At 53.9% G+C, this 17,530-nt stretch overlaps 2 protein-coding genes across 5 annotated transcripts in view; one reads left to right on the forward strand and one right to left on the reverse strand.

The window, feature by feature from the left end:
* Nucleotides 1–418: 418 nt before the first annotated feature.
* Nucleotides 419–11,887, forward strand: AGT (angiotensinogen). The gene is made up of 5 exons (XM_027530795.1): nt 419–546; nt 4,820–5,676; nt 8,589–8,856; nt 10,331–10,475; nt 11,203–11,887. The coding sequence occupies exons 2-5, from the start codon at nt 4,848–4,850 to the stop codon at nt 11,389–11,391; spliced, it is 1,431 nt and encodes a 476-aa protein (XP_027386596.1). The 5' UTR covers nt 419–546; nt 4,820–4,847; the 3' UTR covers nt 11,392–11,887.
* Nucleotides 11,888–15,350: 3,463 nt separating this feature from the next.
* COG2 (component of oligomeric golgi complex 2) overlaps nt 15,351–17,530 on the reverse strand; it is a 62,483-nt gene continuing 60,303 nt past the window's right edge. For all 4 annotated transcript variants that reach the window (XM_027530793.1, XM_027530792.1, XM_027530791.1 and 1 more), the window contains one exon: nt 15,351–16,008. In XM_027530793.1, the coding sequence (XP_027386594.1) occupies nt 15,907–16,008 (102 nt within the window). In that variant the 3' untranslated portion in view covers nt 15,351–15,906. The remainder of the gene's footprint in view (nt 16,009–17,530) is intronic.

Raw genomic sequence — 17,530 nt, forward strand, 5'->3', positions numbered from 1 at the left:
ACAACCACTGAGCCACTCAAGGCCATCAGTCAGGTACCCAGGCTACCTGAGTAGGGCTTTCCCTTTCCTGCTGGGCCCGTGAGCCCACATGTTCTTGGGGCCTCTCAGAAGCACACCCCAAGGGGGCTCAGTCTCAAGGCTTGGGTGGCTGACCTCTGGCCATCACACCCGGGGGGAAAGACACATCACAACCCACATGGGATGCTCCCGTGTCCCATAACAACAGCCCCTACTCGAGCAAACTTCAGTAAATGTGTAACTTGACTGTGTACCATTCAGTGTCAGCAGCAACAGTGCATTGATCACCCTGGATTCCTGGAAGGAGGCCCATCCTAAGAGTCGCCTGGCCTGGCATTTGTCCCTCTAGTTGGGAGGCTGCTGAGGCCCCCACCCCCACGGCCTGGCCAAGTCATGTAAACACCCTCCCGCTGGCCTGAGCACAGGACGCTCTGGGAACCGCTCCATCCCCACCCCTCAGACATAAATAGGGCCTCGGTGGCCCAGCCAGAGGAAGAGGCCACCCTGTTTTGAGGACGAGAGCAGAAGGTGAGTGGGGGCCCTCTCCACACACACCCCTCCCCAGCTCTCTTCATGCGGCTGCCTTGTTTGCTGGTAGGAGAAAGCTGGGTGCTCTGGTCGACAGGTATGGGAGAGAGCTGCTGGAAGTCTGTGGCTAAATTGCACCCAGGAACCAGGGGACAGCGGTGACCTGGGCTGCAGCCGACATTACCACTGCAGACTTGGAGGGTGCCTCTCCCCTAGGCACGGGCTGTCCCTCCCCGGAGCGTACCATGGGTCTCACCAGAGGAACTGCTCCCTTCAGCAGCAGGCAGGCTGGCCAGGTCCTCCGCTCTCTCTGAGCAGGACTGGGTCCTAGGCGGCCAGTGCAGAAGGAGTCCCCTGGGTCCTCCTCCAGCCAGAGGACAAGCAAGGCTTGTGCAGGCAGTGGAGCTGGGGAGAAGGGCAGGCTCAGTGAGCCCGGGGCTGCGTCCCCACAGGGCTCAGGGGAGCAGTGGTCTATCTTCCTGCCACTCTTCTGAGGCAGTGCTGGCTCTGGTCCTGGGTTCAAGGCCCAGGTCTGAGCAGTCAAGCTCATCACTCTGTCTCCGGAGCCTCGGTTTGCTTATCTGTAAAGTGGAACCAACGGCAATACCTGGCCCCCCTCTCTCGGGAACTGTGCTATAAATTAAGAGTGCCAGTGCAGCCTGGCAGTGCAACCCGACAGTGCTCCTAAGCTTTAGGGTGAGCTAGGGAGACACAGTCTTGTTCAAAGTCGCGTAGATCAGTGCTTGAGGGTGTGGAGGATGGAGTCAGGGGCTCTGGGTTCAAATACTAGATCTGCCTCTTACCAGCCGTGTGAACTTGAGCAAGTCTCCGAACTGCTCTCTTCATGTGCAGGACAGCATCATCTAGCCACCACTTATTGTATTTTGGGGAATGTGGGACACATCAGTAAGCAAAACAGAGCAAGAACCTCAGTCTTCCAGGATTTGCATGCGTGTGGAAGGAGACAGGTGATAAATGCCAAACATAAGAAACACGAGTAACTCAGTGATCAGAGCTGCAGGTGACTAGCACCACAGGGCGAGGAGAGGAGGGCAGGAGGAGTGAGTCCAGAGTGCCGGGCGTGGAGGGCCAGTCGCAGGGTGCAGGTGGTGGTGGGGAGGCCCAGACAGGAAGGTGGGCTGCTGTGAGGGTTCAGACTTGACCCCTGACGTCACTCAAACCGTGAGCAGCCTTGCACTTGCGTTTGCTACCGTCCTCATTAGCCTTGAGCACAAGCCCTGAGACGTAAGAAGCCTTGCAGGAGAGGCTGGTCGAGGGGGAGCCCAGGTGTAGGCGGGTGGAAGAGAAAACCCAAGGCGTGGCTGTCGGGCTGGGAGGCTGCGTGCTGGCTTAGCACCTAGGCCAGTGAGACCGACCACAACTGAGAGCAAACAACAGCCTCTGTTCTACCTGGTTAATCTCCTGAAACGGGCCTGGGCCTGAAGGCAGCTGGGAGGCGGCTGGCCCAGGCCCCTTAGGCCTGCTCCTGAAGGATTCAGGCCCCGCCAGTCTCCCCAGGAGCAGTGTCAACGGGCAACTTAGGCCTGCCTGACAGGAAGGCCTCTAAAGAGAGAAGTTTCTGTCCTTTTCTTCCGTGTTGTGTAACTCCTTGTGGGAACAGTGGGTGGAGTCAAACAGCTTGGAAGGGGAGTAGGTGGGGGTTAAGATCAGAGGTCAGAGTTCCCTTGGCAATTTGACACTTAGAGCAGAGTGAGTACACGCGCATCATCCAGAGGCCCTCGCCAGGCAGCTGCAGTCACCGCACCTGACCAGGCGTGCATGGGTGTGCAGGAACCAGCTAGGCTTCCAGGCGACCTGGAATTGGTGGTGATGTACCGTAGCTCCGAGGAGCCCCAGGCCAGCTCTGGGAAGGCAGGGGAGAGTGAGGAGGGGAGTGGGAAGGCTGAGCCGTTACCTGGTAGTACGGCACTCCCCTCCCCCAAAATGAAGGAGGTGTCATATAAAAACTGCTAGAGCTGAATGAACCCATCAAGGGCATATTCATCTCTCAGCGAGAACCATCGCAGAAAAAGCCAGCAGAGCCGACCCAGGAGCCTTTTCTCCCAGGAGCTCATCCCACGCCTGTTCTCTTGGCTAGAAGTGAGGCTGAGGCAGAGGTACCGAGTCCCACCTCACCTGCCCCAGGTGAGGCAGGCGGAGGTTCTACACTGTCGCACCTCCCCGGACAACTGGACACAGGCCAGTGAAATCTGACTGTTGGTGAATGGGCTTGGGCACAGATGACTTGGAGTCCCTCGGAGATCTACTCCGCAGGGCGAGTGCGAGCTAGCGAGGGGGTTGAGACAGGCAGGGATGTCTGGGCTTCCCCAGCTTGAGTCTATGGTGCTTAATTCCAGCTGCATGTTAGAACCACTGGTAGACTAAAAGCCCTTTCTCAGACCCTTCCCAGGGTCAGTTAATTAGCATCTCTGGAGGTGAGACTCAGATTGTTAGTTTCTCAGGCTTTCTGGGTGAGTCCTGTGAGCACCGGGATGGAGAATACCCTATGAGAGTAAAGTAGGTTGGAATCGGATCTCTGTTACATCCTTGCTGTAACATGAGCTTGGGGATGTTTCTCTGTATCTCAGAACTCCCCTTTCTGTGTCTGCAAAGAAGTGAAACAATCTTAGCTTACATGACACCTTAGACTGGATAATCCATGGGAAAGAGCTTTTGTGAATTGTCATGTGCCAAACAAATATGAGATCTCCATTCTAAACTATACACCTTAGCTGGGGAAATAGGGGAACATTCCCCACACAGCTGGACTATTTTCTTGTCAGGCTAATTTGTAGCACAGGAGAAACCTCTGTGTGAGTTGGTCTTGTATTCCAAAATGATTTACCACCTACCCTAGAGCTTGGAGCCCCGCAAAGACCCCTGCTGCTCCACATTTTGTTCTTTGGGGAAATTTATAGCCTTGAACAGGTGGGCATATTGGTGTTATGGGCTGCTACCAACAGAGCCACAGACTGGAGTCTTACACAGAAGAAATCTGTATTCTCATGATTCTGGAGGCTGGTAGTTCAAGAACAGGGTGTTGACAGGGTTGGTTTCTCCGAGGCTTCCTTCTTCGGCTTGCAGGTGGTCTCCTCCCCATCCTCCCCTTGTAATTTCATGCGGTTCTCCCTGTGTCCTGATCTCTTCTTATAAGGACACCGGTCAGCCTGGATTAATGCCCATCCTAAAGGCCTCATTTAACCTAAATTACCTCTTTAAAGACTGTCTCCAAATACAGTTGCATTTTGAGGCACCAGGGGTCAGGAGTTTGTTAACAAAAATAATCAATAAATAATCTATAAAAGGAATAGACAACTGTTGTATTTGAGCCACACTGAGGCCTATCGCAGAGAGACAGAGATTCAGGAAGCACTTGAGTCGTGTTCCACCAGACAGCAAAACAGAGGAGGCTTATGAAGGCGAAAACCGCACAATTAGGTACGTTGTTTGTCAAGAACTAGGACTGGAACTGGCAAGAAGTAAGGCTGTTTGTTAAGCAAGGATTGGTTGGGGTTCAAAATGGTTGCATAGTTACAAGGGGACACCTTGAGACCAGAAGGCTGCAGCTGGCAGCTAGGACTACGGTCTTGAGTTTGTTAAGGTTCAGTAAATTCAAGTTTTCAGTGATAAAAGAACATATCTGAAACAACATCCACAGTGGCCACCAGCTCCATTTTGGATAAACCAGAATGATTTCTCCGTACTTGAGTATGTAAAAATTTCTTCCATCAACTTTGACATATGAGTTTCTAAATTTCGGCATAACAACTATCATGATACTTTTTTTACTCAAAGCGTTCATTTAAAAATAAATTAAGATGCTTCCATATTTCTCTTTTGTTAAACATGTAATTATTGACTGAAGCATCATACCACTAACTAAGGTAAAAATGGATCAGCCGCTTACATATTCTTGATAAAAACACCTGCGATATTTTATGAAAACATGTGTTTACATTAAAATAACCCCATTTCATATTTTTCTTTAAAATACACAAATGTCTTAATATTCAGACATCCTTACCACTTTAAACTTTAAACAAAATAAAACCCAAACCCAACCCCGAAATAAAGCCCACCAAAGCACAGGTGAGCCCACGATGGTGCACTTGCAACTGGAGCGTATCTGTAGATTCTTTCACAGAGCTTTGAGCCACTTCTTCTCTTTGAAATTTACGAGACAGGGATGGATGTCTCATGTGCTGACTGGTTGCAGGGAATGTTGCTGGAAGACACGTAATAATCCCCTTTAACTCTTCACAAAATATTTCAGGATAGCAGAAGCAAGTGCCTGGTCAGAGATGGCTCCTGCTGGCCTGAGCCTAGGGGCTGCCATCCTTTGCCTCTTGGCCTGGGCTGGCCTGGCTGCTGGCGACCGGGTGTATGTACACCCCTTCCACCTCCTCGTCTACAGCAAGAGCAACTGTGACCAGCTGGAGAAACCCAGTGTGGAGACACCTCCAGACCCAACTTTCACACCTGTACCCATTCAGACCAAGTCATCCGCAGTGGATGAGGAGGCCCTGTGGGAACAGCTGGTTCGAGCCACCGAGAAGCTAGAGGCTGAAGATCGGCTGCGGGCCTCAGAGGTGGGGCTGCTGCTCAACTTCATGGGCTTCCACATGTACAAGACACTGAGCGAGACATGGAGTGTGGCCAGTGGGGCTGTGTTCTCCCCAGTGGCCCTCTTCAGCACCCTGACCTCTTTCTATGTGGGGGCCTTAGACCCCACGGCCAGCAGACTACAGGCATTCCTGGGTGTCCCTGGAGAGGGTCAGGGCTGCACCTCCCGGCTGGATGGCCACAAGGTCCTGTCCTCCCTGCAGACCATCCAGGGCCTTCTGGTCGCCCAGGGTGGGGCCAGCAGTCAGGCCAGGCTGCTCCTGTCCACGGTGGTTGGCCTCTTCACAGCCCCTGGCCTGCACCTGAAGCAGCCCTTCGTGCAAAGCCTCTCTTCCTTTGCCCCCATCACTCTCCCGCGCTCACTAGACTTGTCCACGGACCCAAATCTCGCTGCTGAGAAGATCAACAGGTTCATGCAGTCAGTGACGGGGTGGAACATGGGCAGAGCCCTGACAGCGGTCAGCCCAGACAGCACCCTGCTCTTCAATGCCTACGTCCACTTCCAAGGTAAGGCCAGCCCTTGGCGGGGCTCTGCCCCTGGCCAGTGCCGGAGGGTGGCAGTTCTTTCTGTATGAACCCACTGTCCAGCATCTCAGCTCAGCTGAGCAGGGCCATGCCTGGAGATGGGCAGGGGGGCAGATGAACAAGTACCTGGGGCCAGCCTTACAGAGTACCAAGTGGCTGCCCCACTGGGCTCCTTGGATGAGCGTTATCTGAGCACTGGCCTCCCCATCTGCCACCCTACTATGTGCAGCTGCTACGCTGAATCCTTTTCCTTTCATCACTGGACCGCCTTGAGATGCAGTGAAGAGGTATGATTGCCCTTGTTCATCAGTGATGAACAAGACTCAGACAAACAAAGTGACCGCTCCTGATGGCACAGCCACAAGCAGGGCCCTGGTTTCCAAACACATATCTCGTGGCCCAGCTCCACACACAGAAGAGATGGGTTCCTGTCTGTTGAGGTCAAGGGATCTTGTCCTTGAGAAGTTCACTGTCCAATGCAAAAATAACCAGTTTGTTTGCTGGGATCATTTTCATATTGGGAGAAAGTTATTACCAAAATAATGCCTAACACACAAGTTGTTCATTCATTCGGAAATAATGATTGGAGATGTATTACTTGCAAGACTCTGAGCTGGTGTCTCAGAGGGGAGAATAGGGAGGCCACACAAGCCCCGATTCAGCTTGCTGACTGTGGTTAACCAGAAAGCTGGATCCCACAGGCCAATGCCTCAGCCCCAGAGCTGAAGGCAAGCTGCTTTGTGCAGGTGCCCGGGGCTCAGAGTGCTTGGGGAAGAATGTCGCCTGGGAGAGAACAGAAGGAAGGCTGGGCAATGCTGCAAGACTGCAAGGGTCAGGACGAGGAACCAGAATAGGGGTGACTTTGTTTGGCCTGAGCTCAGAGGGACAGAATGGGATCAGTGTTAGGCAAGGCCAGAGAGATGGGTCAAGGCCAGGTTTTGAGACTTTGAATGTGCTAATGGGAGGTTGGAGTTGTGGGTGTCTGGGAGCTGGGCGCCAGGCATTCTGCTCAGAGGTCCCTGGCCTGTGCTATGGGGACTGGAGGCAGGAAGAATGGTTGGAAGGTTATGCAATTGCTCAGCAAACGGTTCCAGGAACAAGACTCTGAAGCTCTGTGAATGGATGGGTGGGCCAGGGAAGCTGTGTGTGAGGTCCCATCAATATATGCAACGAGTGGAACTGAGAGACAAGGATGTCGGCGGCCAGAAGGCAGAACCGTGAGGACAGAGGAAGGTTGACCAGAACACAGTTGTTTTCTTACTCTGACAATAACCTGGAAGTCTGAAAAGCTGCCAAGAAGAGGCAGCAGGCTGCCCCCCGGGAGAAGGAGGAAGGTGATAGCCCAGGATCGCACAGATCCCGGCACTGACAGGTCTTGGGAGCAGCGTCCAGTCAGGGACCCCGGAGCTGAGGGTGGCTGCACCCCATGTAGGACCGAGGGGGGCCCCTGGGCTGAGCCAAGAGTCACTAACAGGTGCCCAGGAGGAGAGCTCATTGAGAAAGGCCTACTCCCCAAAAGGCAGAGTCAGAGAGAGCCACTGGCCCCAGAAATGGGCCACACCTGTTGTTCTAACCTGGCGAGATGTTCTTAATCTCTGGATGAGGACAGGATGCTGTGCGATGAGATGAGCAGGGTAGGCAGCAGGTACCCTTGTTTCAGCCTCCTGTATCTTTTTGGAGGTAGCGTCCTTTTTCCCCATAAACTAACAAGCCTCCTGTCAGTCCTGTGGGCCAGCTTCTTGTGTGCAGCCCTCCTGTGAGCTGAACTTGCCTGAAGACACAGGGATCCCAGGCTAGAGGACAAGGCAGGGCTGGGGACCCTGTTACTCCTGTCTCCCAATACCTGGGCACCCTTCCCCAGCTCCCTACTCTCGCTCCTCAGAGAACTCACGGCCCTGACTCACTTAGTCACCTCTGCTCAGACCTCCAAGTGCCAGGGGCCACTTCATGATGGGCTCATCCTCAACTTCACCTTGTTCTCCCAGGAACAACCACACAATGGGCCTTTCAAGGGGCTGGGCAGGCTGCAGAGGGAGGGGGTGTGCTTGTGGAGCAGAGGCTGCTATGGAGACCGCCCGAGTGACAGTGCTTTCAACAGTTTGCTCAACAGCTGAGTCAGCTGGCAGCTCAGCTCCAGGACCCCAAGGGGTGCGAGGTGACAGGAGCCTTGCCCCTCCCCTCAAGGCCCAGCACAAAGGTTTCACACAGCTCACATCCACTGGTCATCCTGGGTCTCTAGCAGGGAGGGGTACCAAGAAATGTGAAGCAATTCTGTACAACGGCATAATGGTGGATACGTCATTGTGTGTTTGTCTAAACCTGTAAAATGTCCAAGAGTGGACTCTGCTGTGAACCATGGACTCTGGGTGATGATGATGTTCATCAGTGTTAACAAATGTGCCATTTAATGGAGCTGGTGCAGGGGAGGCTGTGTGTTGCTGGGGAGTGGTGGGTATACGGGAAATATCTGCACTTTTCCTCTTAATTTTGCTGTGAACCTAAAACTTCTCTGAAAGATAGTGCCTTTTTTTTTTTTTTTCTAAGTGAGCAGGGCAGAGCCCAGGCTTGGGGCCAGGACAGCTCTGGGCCTGAGTTTACCTGGTCTGTTAATAGTGGGGTAGGATTTTCCTCTGTGGGCCTCAGGTTGGGGCCTGGCGTGCTCTACGTTTTCAACATTGGCAGTTGGTGGATTTTGCAGGAGGAAGGCTTTGTTGGGTGCCCTGGGGCTGGTGAAGTTGAGGGGCCAGGAAAGGGCAGAGCAGCCTGGGGCGGGGGGAGGGAGAGCCAGGAAGGAGGCTTTGGTGGTGGTGGACGCTTTAGGGGCAGCCCTCTGCTCCGCCAGAGCCCCGTGCTTTCCCTTACTCTTCCCTTCCTGTCTCCTGCCGGGTCCCCAGGAAAGATGAAGGGGTTCTCCCTGCTGCCAGGGCTCAAGGAGTTCTGGGTGGACAACACCACCTCGGTGTCAGTCCCCATGCTCTCTGGCACCGGCATCTTCCACTTCTGGAGTGACAGCCAGAACAACCTCTCCGTGACCCGCGTGCCCCTGAGCGCCAACACCTACCTGCTGCTCATCCAGCCGCACCACACCCCCGACCTGCGGAAGGTGGAGGCCCTCACCTTCCAGCACAACTTCCTGACCCGAATGAAGAACCTCTCTCCTCGGTATGGCTCCAGGAAACTGCTTGGACCCTCCTGGGCTGCCCCCCCACCCCAGAGAGCGGGGATCTGCGTGGGCAGTTCTGCCCAGGGAGTGGGGGCACGTGGGTGGGCAAGGGCGCCGTGTCGGCTGAGCCTTGGGCGCCCAGCAGGCGGGGGGCGGGCAGGTGGGAAAGGTGAGTAGAGGCCTGGGCACCCCCACAAAGCACCCCCTCCGGGCAGGGACTCAGCTCTTCTCATCTTCTCTCTCTGGGCGCAGGAGACTTAGGGGAGGACGAATCCACCTGCCTTGTGCTGACACTGAGCTGCAGGGTTGGGAGGCTCACATCCAGCAGGCCCTCTGCTCTGAGACAGGCATTGAGGGGCACAGGGGGCCTCCTGAGGTCAACACTTTTTAAGTCATTCATGTAACATAAAATCGATCACCTGAGCAATTTTTAAGTGTTTATCAACATGACATCAATACCTTCACATTTCTGTGCTACCCACCATGGGCTTCAGAAACTTTTACCCTTCCCAAACTGGAACTCTGTGCCCAGTGAGCACTAACTCCTTATTTCCCCTGCCCGGCCCGACAGCCACCCTTCTGCTCTCTGTCTCCTTATTTCCCCTGCCCGGCCCGACAGCCACCCTTCTGCTCTCTGTCTCCTTATTTCCCCTGCCCGGCCCGACAGCCACCCTTCTGCTCTCTGTCTCCATGTGCCGACTCCTCGGTGTACCCCAGTAGGGGTATGCCACGTAGTATTTGGCCTTTGGTGTTGGGTTTATCTCTCTTAGCGTTGTGTCCTCAAGGCTCACCCATATTGTATCTTGTGTCAGAATTTCCTTCCTTTTAAGGCTAAATAGTATTCCATTGTGTGCATCTGCCGCCTTCCGTGTATCCATCCACCCACTGATGGGACACTGGGGTCCCTTCTACCTTTGGGGGGCTGTGAATACACCGCTATGGACACGGTGTGCTGACAGCCACGTACAGTCACGGGAAACATCGATGGGCTCTCAGCGATGCCCAGGGAAGGCAGGGCTTCTGGTGGAGGTGACCTGGCCTGACCTAAGTGGCACGCCCAGAGGCTGACCGTGTGCCCCGTCCCTTTCCCTCCCACGGGGAGCTTGCCACTGCACTGGAAGGTAATGAGACAGGACGTTATTTTAGAGGGCAGCATTTGAGGATTACCCACTGAGTGTGCTTTCAATGCAGCCAACCGAAAAAAGGAACAGGAGACAGAACTGACAACTATTCACATCAATCCCTCAGAGCCCCACTGTTGAATTTTGTACCTCCCTCTCATAGTATTTCAAAGAAAATGAAAGCTTGTTAGTGTGTTTATTGCTGAAAGTTTTCCCATGACACCCTAGCTGAGTGAGCATGGCAACAGGTCCTTGTTCAGGAGCACATGCTTCCCGGGTCTTCTGTGAGCCCAGCGTGCCCCAGGGCCTCACACTGTGAGATACCCTTGGTCACCATGTGTCGTCTCCCCAGGGCCATCCACCTGACCATGCCCCAGCTGACACTGAAAGCGTCCTATGACCTGCAGGACCTGCTTGCCCAGGCCAAGCTGCCTACCCTGCTGGGCGCCGAGGCAAACCTGAGCAAAATCAGCGATGCCAACCTTAGAGTTGGAAAGGTACTGGGCGGGTGGCATCCATGCCTGCCGTGGCTCTGTGTGCTCGTGCAGTGGGAGGCACGGGCGAGGGGGACACAGGGGAGGTGTCACCGAGGGGGTGGGCTGGGTAGAGGCGGTTAGGATGGAGAGGTGTGAGCGCGTGGCCAGGAGGCTGTTGGCCCAGGGTGGGGGAGAAGTGACCAGCGCTCTCTGGGTCTTCCCAGGGACAGCTGGAGAGCAGTGAAACCCTCCCCTGCATGTGTTCGTGGCTCCGCGCAGCCAGGCCTCGCCTTGGCTCCTCTCCAGATCCTACAGCAGGGCCAGGACTAGGGCCTGGCGAGCAGAGCCTCTGGGCTGGCTGCTGGCCCTGGCACTCAGCTCCTGGCTTCAGGGAAGCACACAGCAGTGGACGGACTGTCCCAGGAGCACAGGGGTGATGCAACCCACAGCTGAGAAGTGCCTTAATGCTGGGAGGCTGAGAAGTGGGGGTGGCTCACAGTCCTGGCCTCGGAGCCCTCTGCCGTTAGCAGAGAGGGGAAGCAAGCCCTGGTGGGCCAGGGGCCAGGGGCCAAAGACTTCGCCTGCCCGGGACAGCAGGGGAAAGTGGAGACAGGTGGGTTTTAGGGACACTTCAGAGAGGAGCCGTTGCGTCCCATGAGTTGGGTCAAGTGAGGGTGGGCAGGCTGGAGAATGGTTCCCCCTGGGGCCCAGGCCTTCAGGAGTGACGCCTAGGCTCACTGCTTTGCAGGTGCTGAACAGCGTTCTTTTTGAACTAAAAGCAGATGGAGAGCAGGCCCCAGAGTCCGTCCCACAGCCGGCCGGGCCAGAGGCCTTGGAGGTGACCTTGAACAGCCCGTTCCTGTTGGCTGTCCTGGAGAGAAGCTCGGGCGCCCTGCACTTCCTGGGCCGCGTGTCCCGCCCGCTGAGTGCTGAGTGAGGCCGCCACCCACGTGTTGCGCCCCCGCTCGATTCCACGGGTCCACCCGGAGCTGAGAGCAGCCGCTCCTCAGGAAACGTGCGTTGTGTACCTTGAGCAGCCTTTGGGTGGTGGTGCTGGATGCAGGGCCATGAGCCCCTGTTTTGCACGGGCCACTGCTTCTGATGAGTTTGAACACATCAGCTTGACTTTGAAACCAAAAATGGTTTCCTTTTTCACTGAGAACAAAATTGGGCATTAAAATTAAAACACCCCTTTCTCATTGCCCCAGGCTTACCTTTGGCTTATTGACGGTGAAGATGCCCTGCAAGTGGGCCCCCAATGCCTTCCTTTCTCTGGGTTTCTCTCTTCTCCCTTCCCCTGATACTTGCGGTTTCTGAAAAACACATTATGAAAAAAACACAAGAGTCTGAATGTATGTTAATCCGTAATCCCTGGCTGATTATCCCTGTGTTACTAATAAATGTCTTGCAACAATAAACAAAAAGAAAACTTCTTTCCCTTGGCAGCGGCAGGACAAATATGTGGGAGGTAGCCAGCAGGCTGTACCAACACAAGGGCTTTCTAGGACCTGGAGCCCTGTTTGCATGGGGCTTTCATGGAAGGCACAGGCTGTCCTCAGCCTTGTCTGGAGAAGTTCTGGGCGGTGGTGACCAGCTGCACAGACCCCGCTGGGCACAACTGGGCGGGGGACAGCTGTCACTCGTCCTCCTGGGCCCGCCCATGGAGTGCTGTTCACACCGCCTGGAATCAGAAGATGGAGAGAGAAATCTCCACCCATGAACACGGGCACATGTCCCCCTCAGTGGGGACCCCACCTTCTAAATCCTGGGAAGGAGGTGGGCCGCTGCTGTTTTCCCCTGACTGTGAAATGAACAGAAGGCACATCCTCTCCCTCCCTTGCATGAATACTCAGAGGACTAAGTAGGCTTGCAGTATAGCCACTACCACAGGGCTCAAGGCGCAGGGCAGGGGGACAGGGGAGCTGGGAGGCTGGAGGGCTGGAAACGGGTGGGATCGGCGGTCTGCTTGTAGGAGCTGCCCAGTCTGGGCCATTGCAGCTATTCCAAGGGTTTGGCTCGTCCAGAGGGAGCTGTGAGGATGGAGGCAGGGTCTGCAGCTGGACCAAGGCCAGCCCAGGCCAGCGTCTCAGGCTCTCTCCCTACACACCCAAGGGCCCCTTCTGCAGCTGGAAACCCTCTGCCTAGTTCTGACGTCAGGGGTGATGGTGTCCTTCCCAGCCATCACCTGGGAAGCCTCTGAGGTGGGCCTCAGAGGCTTCTAGTCTGCTGCACCTGGCACATGGGGCAGCATGGGATTGCTTAGGAGCAGGGATTCCAGAGACAGCGGCTGGCAGGAGTCCAGCTCCAACTTACTAACCCAGATCCAGTTCTTTAGCCTCTCTGGGCCTCCCCATCCTTATTTGTAAAATGGGAAACGCTTGGGTGAATAAATGAATAATAACCACCAGTACATCATTGGACCTTAGTCCATACAGAGTTCATGACCTCCACCCTGTCTAGAAGTCCTGTTCCACAGAACCACAGCAGGGATTGGGGTGCCCACCTGTGGGCAACTGTGGCAAGCTGAATAATGGCACGCAAAGACAGCCAGGCCCCCGTCCCTAGCATCCATGAACATGATCTTAGATGGCAAGGGGGGCTTTGCAGCTGTGATTCAAGGTCTTGAGATGGGCTCTGGTGAGGCCTTAGCGCTGGCACAGCCATCATTGTTAAGAGGGAGGAACAGAGAGACTGGAAGAGGAGAAAGCAGTGACTCGGGGCCACAGCGCAAGTTGTGAGCACAGCCCCAAGCAGCTTGAAAGGCAAGGACAGGACCCTCCCGTAGAGGCTCGTGGGAGCACTACCCTGAGAGCCTGTGAGAGAGGCAGGCCCTCAGGCCCCACCCAGACCTCCTGAGTCAGGATGTGTATCTTTACAGGAGGCCCAGGGATCACACTAGAGTTTAGGGAGCACTGCTTTAAGTGATGCTCAAAAGCTCCCCTCCAAACACAGGCTTCTAGAAGGGAATGTGGCCGCAGCCAGTCAGGACTCACCTCTTGGATTTAGGATCTCAAGGGGACACATGTTCAAACCAGAAACATAACCTTTGCAGTGTCTTCTGTAATTTCTAAGACAACTTCAAACATAAAATGGTTATTTTCAAAATACGTGATTACTGGATTAAGAGCTGCTTGCCAAAAAATATCCTCCCAGGAAATAAATGCCTTTCCTCATTTGACATATATTTGTGAGGGGCCCACTGAAAGTCCAGCTTTGTGCTGGGTGAGGGGACCCAGCCGGACAAGAGTTATCCTGAGTCGTAACTGTGGTTCTGAAGTTGTCTGCATAGACCTGGGACAGCACTAGCATGGCAGAGGGAGGAAGAGGAATGTTGGTGTTTTTGACTTTATTTCAGAAAGCAACTGGAAGTAGACTAATGGACTCGCTGTCCTTGTTGCAGAGCTCTTTTATTCTGACAAAACGAAAGTTGGTCAGGACACTCAATAGCAGCATGTTCTAGATAATTCAACACAAAAATATTAATTGTAGAGATTTCTCTTCAATATTTCTGCAGCAAATCCTATGTCTTCCTGGGGTGGCACAGTGCTTATCCAGTAGATAAGGTCATCATCCAGCAGCCACAGTTACCTTCAATCTGATATTCCTGGTGGGCACGAGCCCTAGCCTGAGGACAGCCAGGGGCAGTTATCTCAAGGCCCCATGAAGAACGTCATCAGATCCCAAACCTCTTACTCATTTCACTGCTTAATTTCTGCTCCCTCTTCTGCAGATTGGGAAGAGCAGTGCTGGCGATGAGGGGCTGATACACCTGACTGCTGTCCGCCACGTTCAGGAACGATCAAGAGAGGTCAAGTGGCCGCAGACAGTGCTGGAGCACACCTCCGCCCAAGGCTGGATGGCACAGCTGCCGGGGCAGGCTGTGCTGGTGCAGAGCTCGGCATGGCCTCAGGGAACACGTGTGACTAGAAGGTGTGACGGTGCAGGGCAGGGTGTGCATGCACCGTTATGCTGCTACAGGCTCACCTTGGAGCATGAGGCTGCGGGCAACGCAGGCCTTTCCCTTAGCTTCTTCAGATCCTAGGTCTGTGTGCCAGGCACCCCAGCGCTGAACATGGAGTCCCAGGGCGACCAGTGTCCCACTCAGTCTGCAGCTGCCAGCTCAGCAGCTCTCCACTGTACACCCAGCTCTCTTCCCTGTCCTGCCCCTGCTGCCCACGTGCCCAGCACCACACAAGGAAGCACAGCCCAGCCTGGCGAGCTGGCTCCTCGGAAGAGGGCTCACGCCCTTGGGGTGGATCCCTCCTGCCGTCTCAGTGTTGCTCCTCTCACCAGCTTCCTAAAACTAAGACACACATCTGTCCAAGGGCAGGGCCCTCCCTGCTAAGATGAGAGTACCTGTTCTCCAACAGAGAGCAGAGATGCCAGAGCACGCCCCGCTGGAGGCTGGCAGCCTGGACAGGGCCCGTGCCCCGCCTGCAGTGCTCACTGCTCTCTGGGGCCCCGCTCCTCTCCCTCCCGCTTCTCCAGTTCCATCTCGCCACTCCTGCCAGCTCCCAGGCCTGCTTACTTCCTTCCCTGTCACTGATTCTTTCTCTCCCCTACAGTTAACCCAGAGGAGGAGGTGCACCTGCTCTCATGTCAGTGTCGGGCTGAAGGGCAGAGCCAAAGCCACGCATAAGTGCTCCGCACTCCTGTGTGAATCTGGGAGGAACAAAGCGACCACGTGCTCCCAGTGCCCCTCCCAGCACTCCCCCTCCTCCCACACGCAGCCAGCAGGGGTCCTGCTGACTTCAGTGGGAAGGTATGTTCGGTCACCCTCCGAGAGCCCAGACCTGCCACATACCTGAAGGGCACTCCATGATGACAGGACCCTGCAGGTGCAAAGGAGAGGGGATGTGGCATCTGACCTTGCTGAATTCACAAATAAGAGGTGCATATGTTTTGGCAGACTCTTTTATTTAGGAAACAGATCCCCCTGCTGCTTCTTACTGTTGACAGAGGTCTGGGCGATGAGCCCTGCTCTGAACACCCAGTGGGAGAATGGAGAGCCGCCCGTACAGCCCTCTAGAGAGGCAGTGAGTCATCACCGAGAAGGGCGTTGGTACAGTGTAGCCACCCCTCTGCAGCCAGCCACTTCTAACTGCCGGACCAGAAGATGACTTTTTATTCACACATACACATATTTACTTCAATCATATTTTAGAAATCATCTCTTCCACGCTAAGATTTACAGTAAAAATAAAATAATTTGCTCTGTAAACTATAGTAGAAAGTTTCAAACATCTTAAAATTATCTTCCATACAACGGAAAAAGAGTTTTGTATTCTTTTTGGGTGAAAGAAGACCCAAAGACGCTGAGGGAGCTGCCCTGGCGCACTTTCGGGGACGAGTGGACGTGCGTCCTCGTTGCAGCCTGAGAGACAGCAGAGCCGCTTTCTTCCCTGCAGGCGTGAGGTCCAACTTTCTATTCCCCTGGGTTCTTCCAAGATGCTTAAGGCTGCTCCGCCGTTGCCTGGTCCTTGGCGGCAGCAACGAGCTCTGCAAGAGCTGGAAAGCTTCTTATGTCCTTTGTTCGCAGGCCCATCTTTTCTATCTGTAAAGGCCACAGGAATGAATTAAGTTAGCTAAATGTGGAAGAGACCCTTACAAAGCAGAAAACAAGATAGCCACCCTCACCTTACCCTCCACTAAACCAGAAAAAGGCAGTTTCCTGAAGACTGGTACAATAATTTTTTACTTTCAAATAAATGAAGTTAAAAAGTGTACTTATTATAACATTTATTTCTGGAGGTCATTCTAAGAAGTCAGTGTCGATTTATCTCCATTCACTAAATCATACTCTCACCAGGATAAGAGCCTCTCTTATAGGCTGAAAGAGAAAATTCACACTAAGAAAAGGAACTTTTTAAGTGCAGAATTCTCAAAAAACGACTCGCCTGAGGTCTTAATCTGTTGGCATATCATTAACAACTTTTTCTTAGAAACAACTCTGGCACAGCAACCACACGGAAGCAGAGATGCAGCACTGCGCCCGCCACCCTTTATTCACCACCGCCAAGCACGCGCGCACGCATGCGCAGCAGAGTCCGGAGAACGCCAGGCCGACTGTGCAGCCTCTGCGGGCATGCTGCGGCTTGCCTGGGGGCTGGAGGAACCCATCTCCCTGGTCTTTTGCTTACTTGCTCTTCATCTGTTTATGGCCAACTTTTTTGCCCATAAAAAGACTTTAAGTCTCTTGTGAAACAGAGTAAGTAAACAGAAGAAGGTAATAGACTTTCTGCCAAGATGTCCCTGTAAATTCACCTGAAAAGGGAAAAATCTGGATTTTCAGTGATGACGCTGAGCCGTAAGAAAGAGTGACTAGAAAACCAAGCATCTTTTGACGGGAATGTTATGATATCACTTTTTCTCTAGCAAAAAGCTCTTCCTGGTGGCCCAGTGGTTAAGAATCTGCCTGCCAGTGCAAGCGACATGGGTTCAGTCTCTGATCTGGAAGATTCCACACGCCGCAGAGCAACTAGCCTACAGCCACAACCACCGAAGCAGCACAGGCCTCCGAGCCTGTGCTCGGCAACGAGAGAAGCCACTGCCTGAGAAGCATGTACTACGACCAAGAGTAGCTCCGCTGCCACAGCGAGGGAAAGCCCACGAGCAGCAAGAGACCCAGTGCGCCAAAGATAAATAAATAGCAATTTTAAAAAGGTCTTTCTTGAGCATTTATTGCTACAGAAAACCTAAGCACTTGAGAAAGCCAGTTTCTGAACATTCAAGAGTTTGACACAGTAAGGATGGAAGGCCCTGCGTAGGACCCACACTTGCCCACAGGTGACGATGCCTACGTGACTGTCCACCCCTCCACTGTGTGACACCAAAATTTGTGTTTTACAGAAAACCTAAAAACCGCAGGCAGGGAGGCAAAGAAACTGTGCTGAGATGATTTCTCAAGCACCACAAGGAGAAATCAATGGCCTAATGCTTCTCTAGTTATTCTAAAGCCAAACTAACAAATATCTCAAAGGATCCTCCGCCAGCCAGCACCAATGCCATATCAAGCACGGGTTAGACACTGGACCAAAAGGACGCCATCTCTGCCTGTGGGCTCATGTCCCAGCAGC

Source organism: Bos indicus x Bos taurus, chromosome 28 (genome assembly GCF_003369695.1).
Source record: "Bos indicus x Bos taurus breed Angus x Brahman F1 hybrid chromosome 28, Bos_hybrid_MaternalHap_v2.0, whole genome shotgun sequence".
Taxonomy (NCBI): domain Eukaryota; kingdom Metazoa; phylum Chordata; class Mammalia; order Artiodactyla; family Bovidae; genus Bos; species Bos indicus x Bos taurus.

Bases quoted from the DNA above. Each gene is read 5' to 3' on its own strand.
- AGT (XM_027530795.1), top strand. From the start codon at position 4,848: ATGGCTCCTGCTGGCCTGAGCCTAGGGGCTGCCATCCTTTGCCTCTTG. The intron at 5,677-8,588 runs GTAAGGCCAGCC...CCGGGTCCCCAG, and splicing joins TGCCTACGTCCACTTCCAAG to GAAAGATGAAGGGGTTCTCC. The intron at 10,476-11,202 runs GTACTGGGCGGG...ACTGCTTTGCAG, and splicing joins CCAACCTTAGAGTTGGAAAG to GTGCTGAACAGCGTTCTTTT.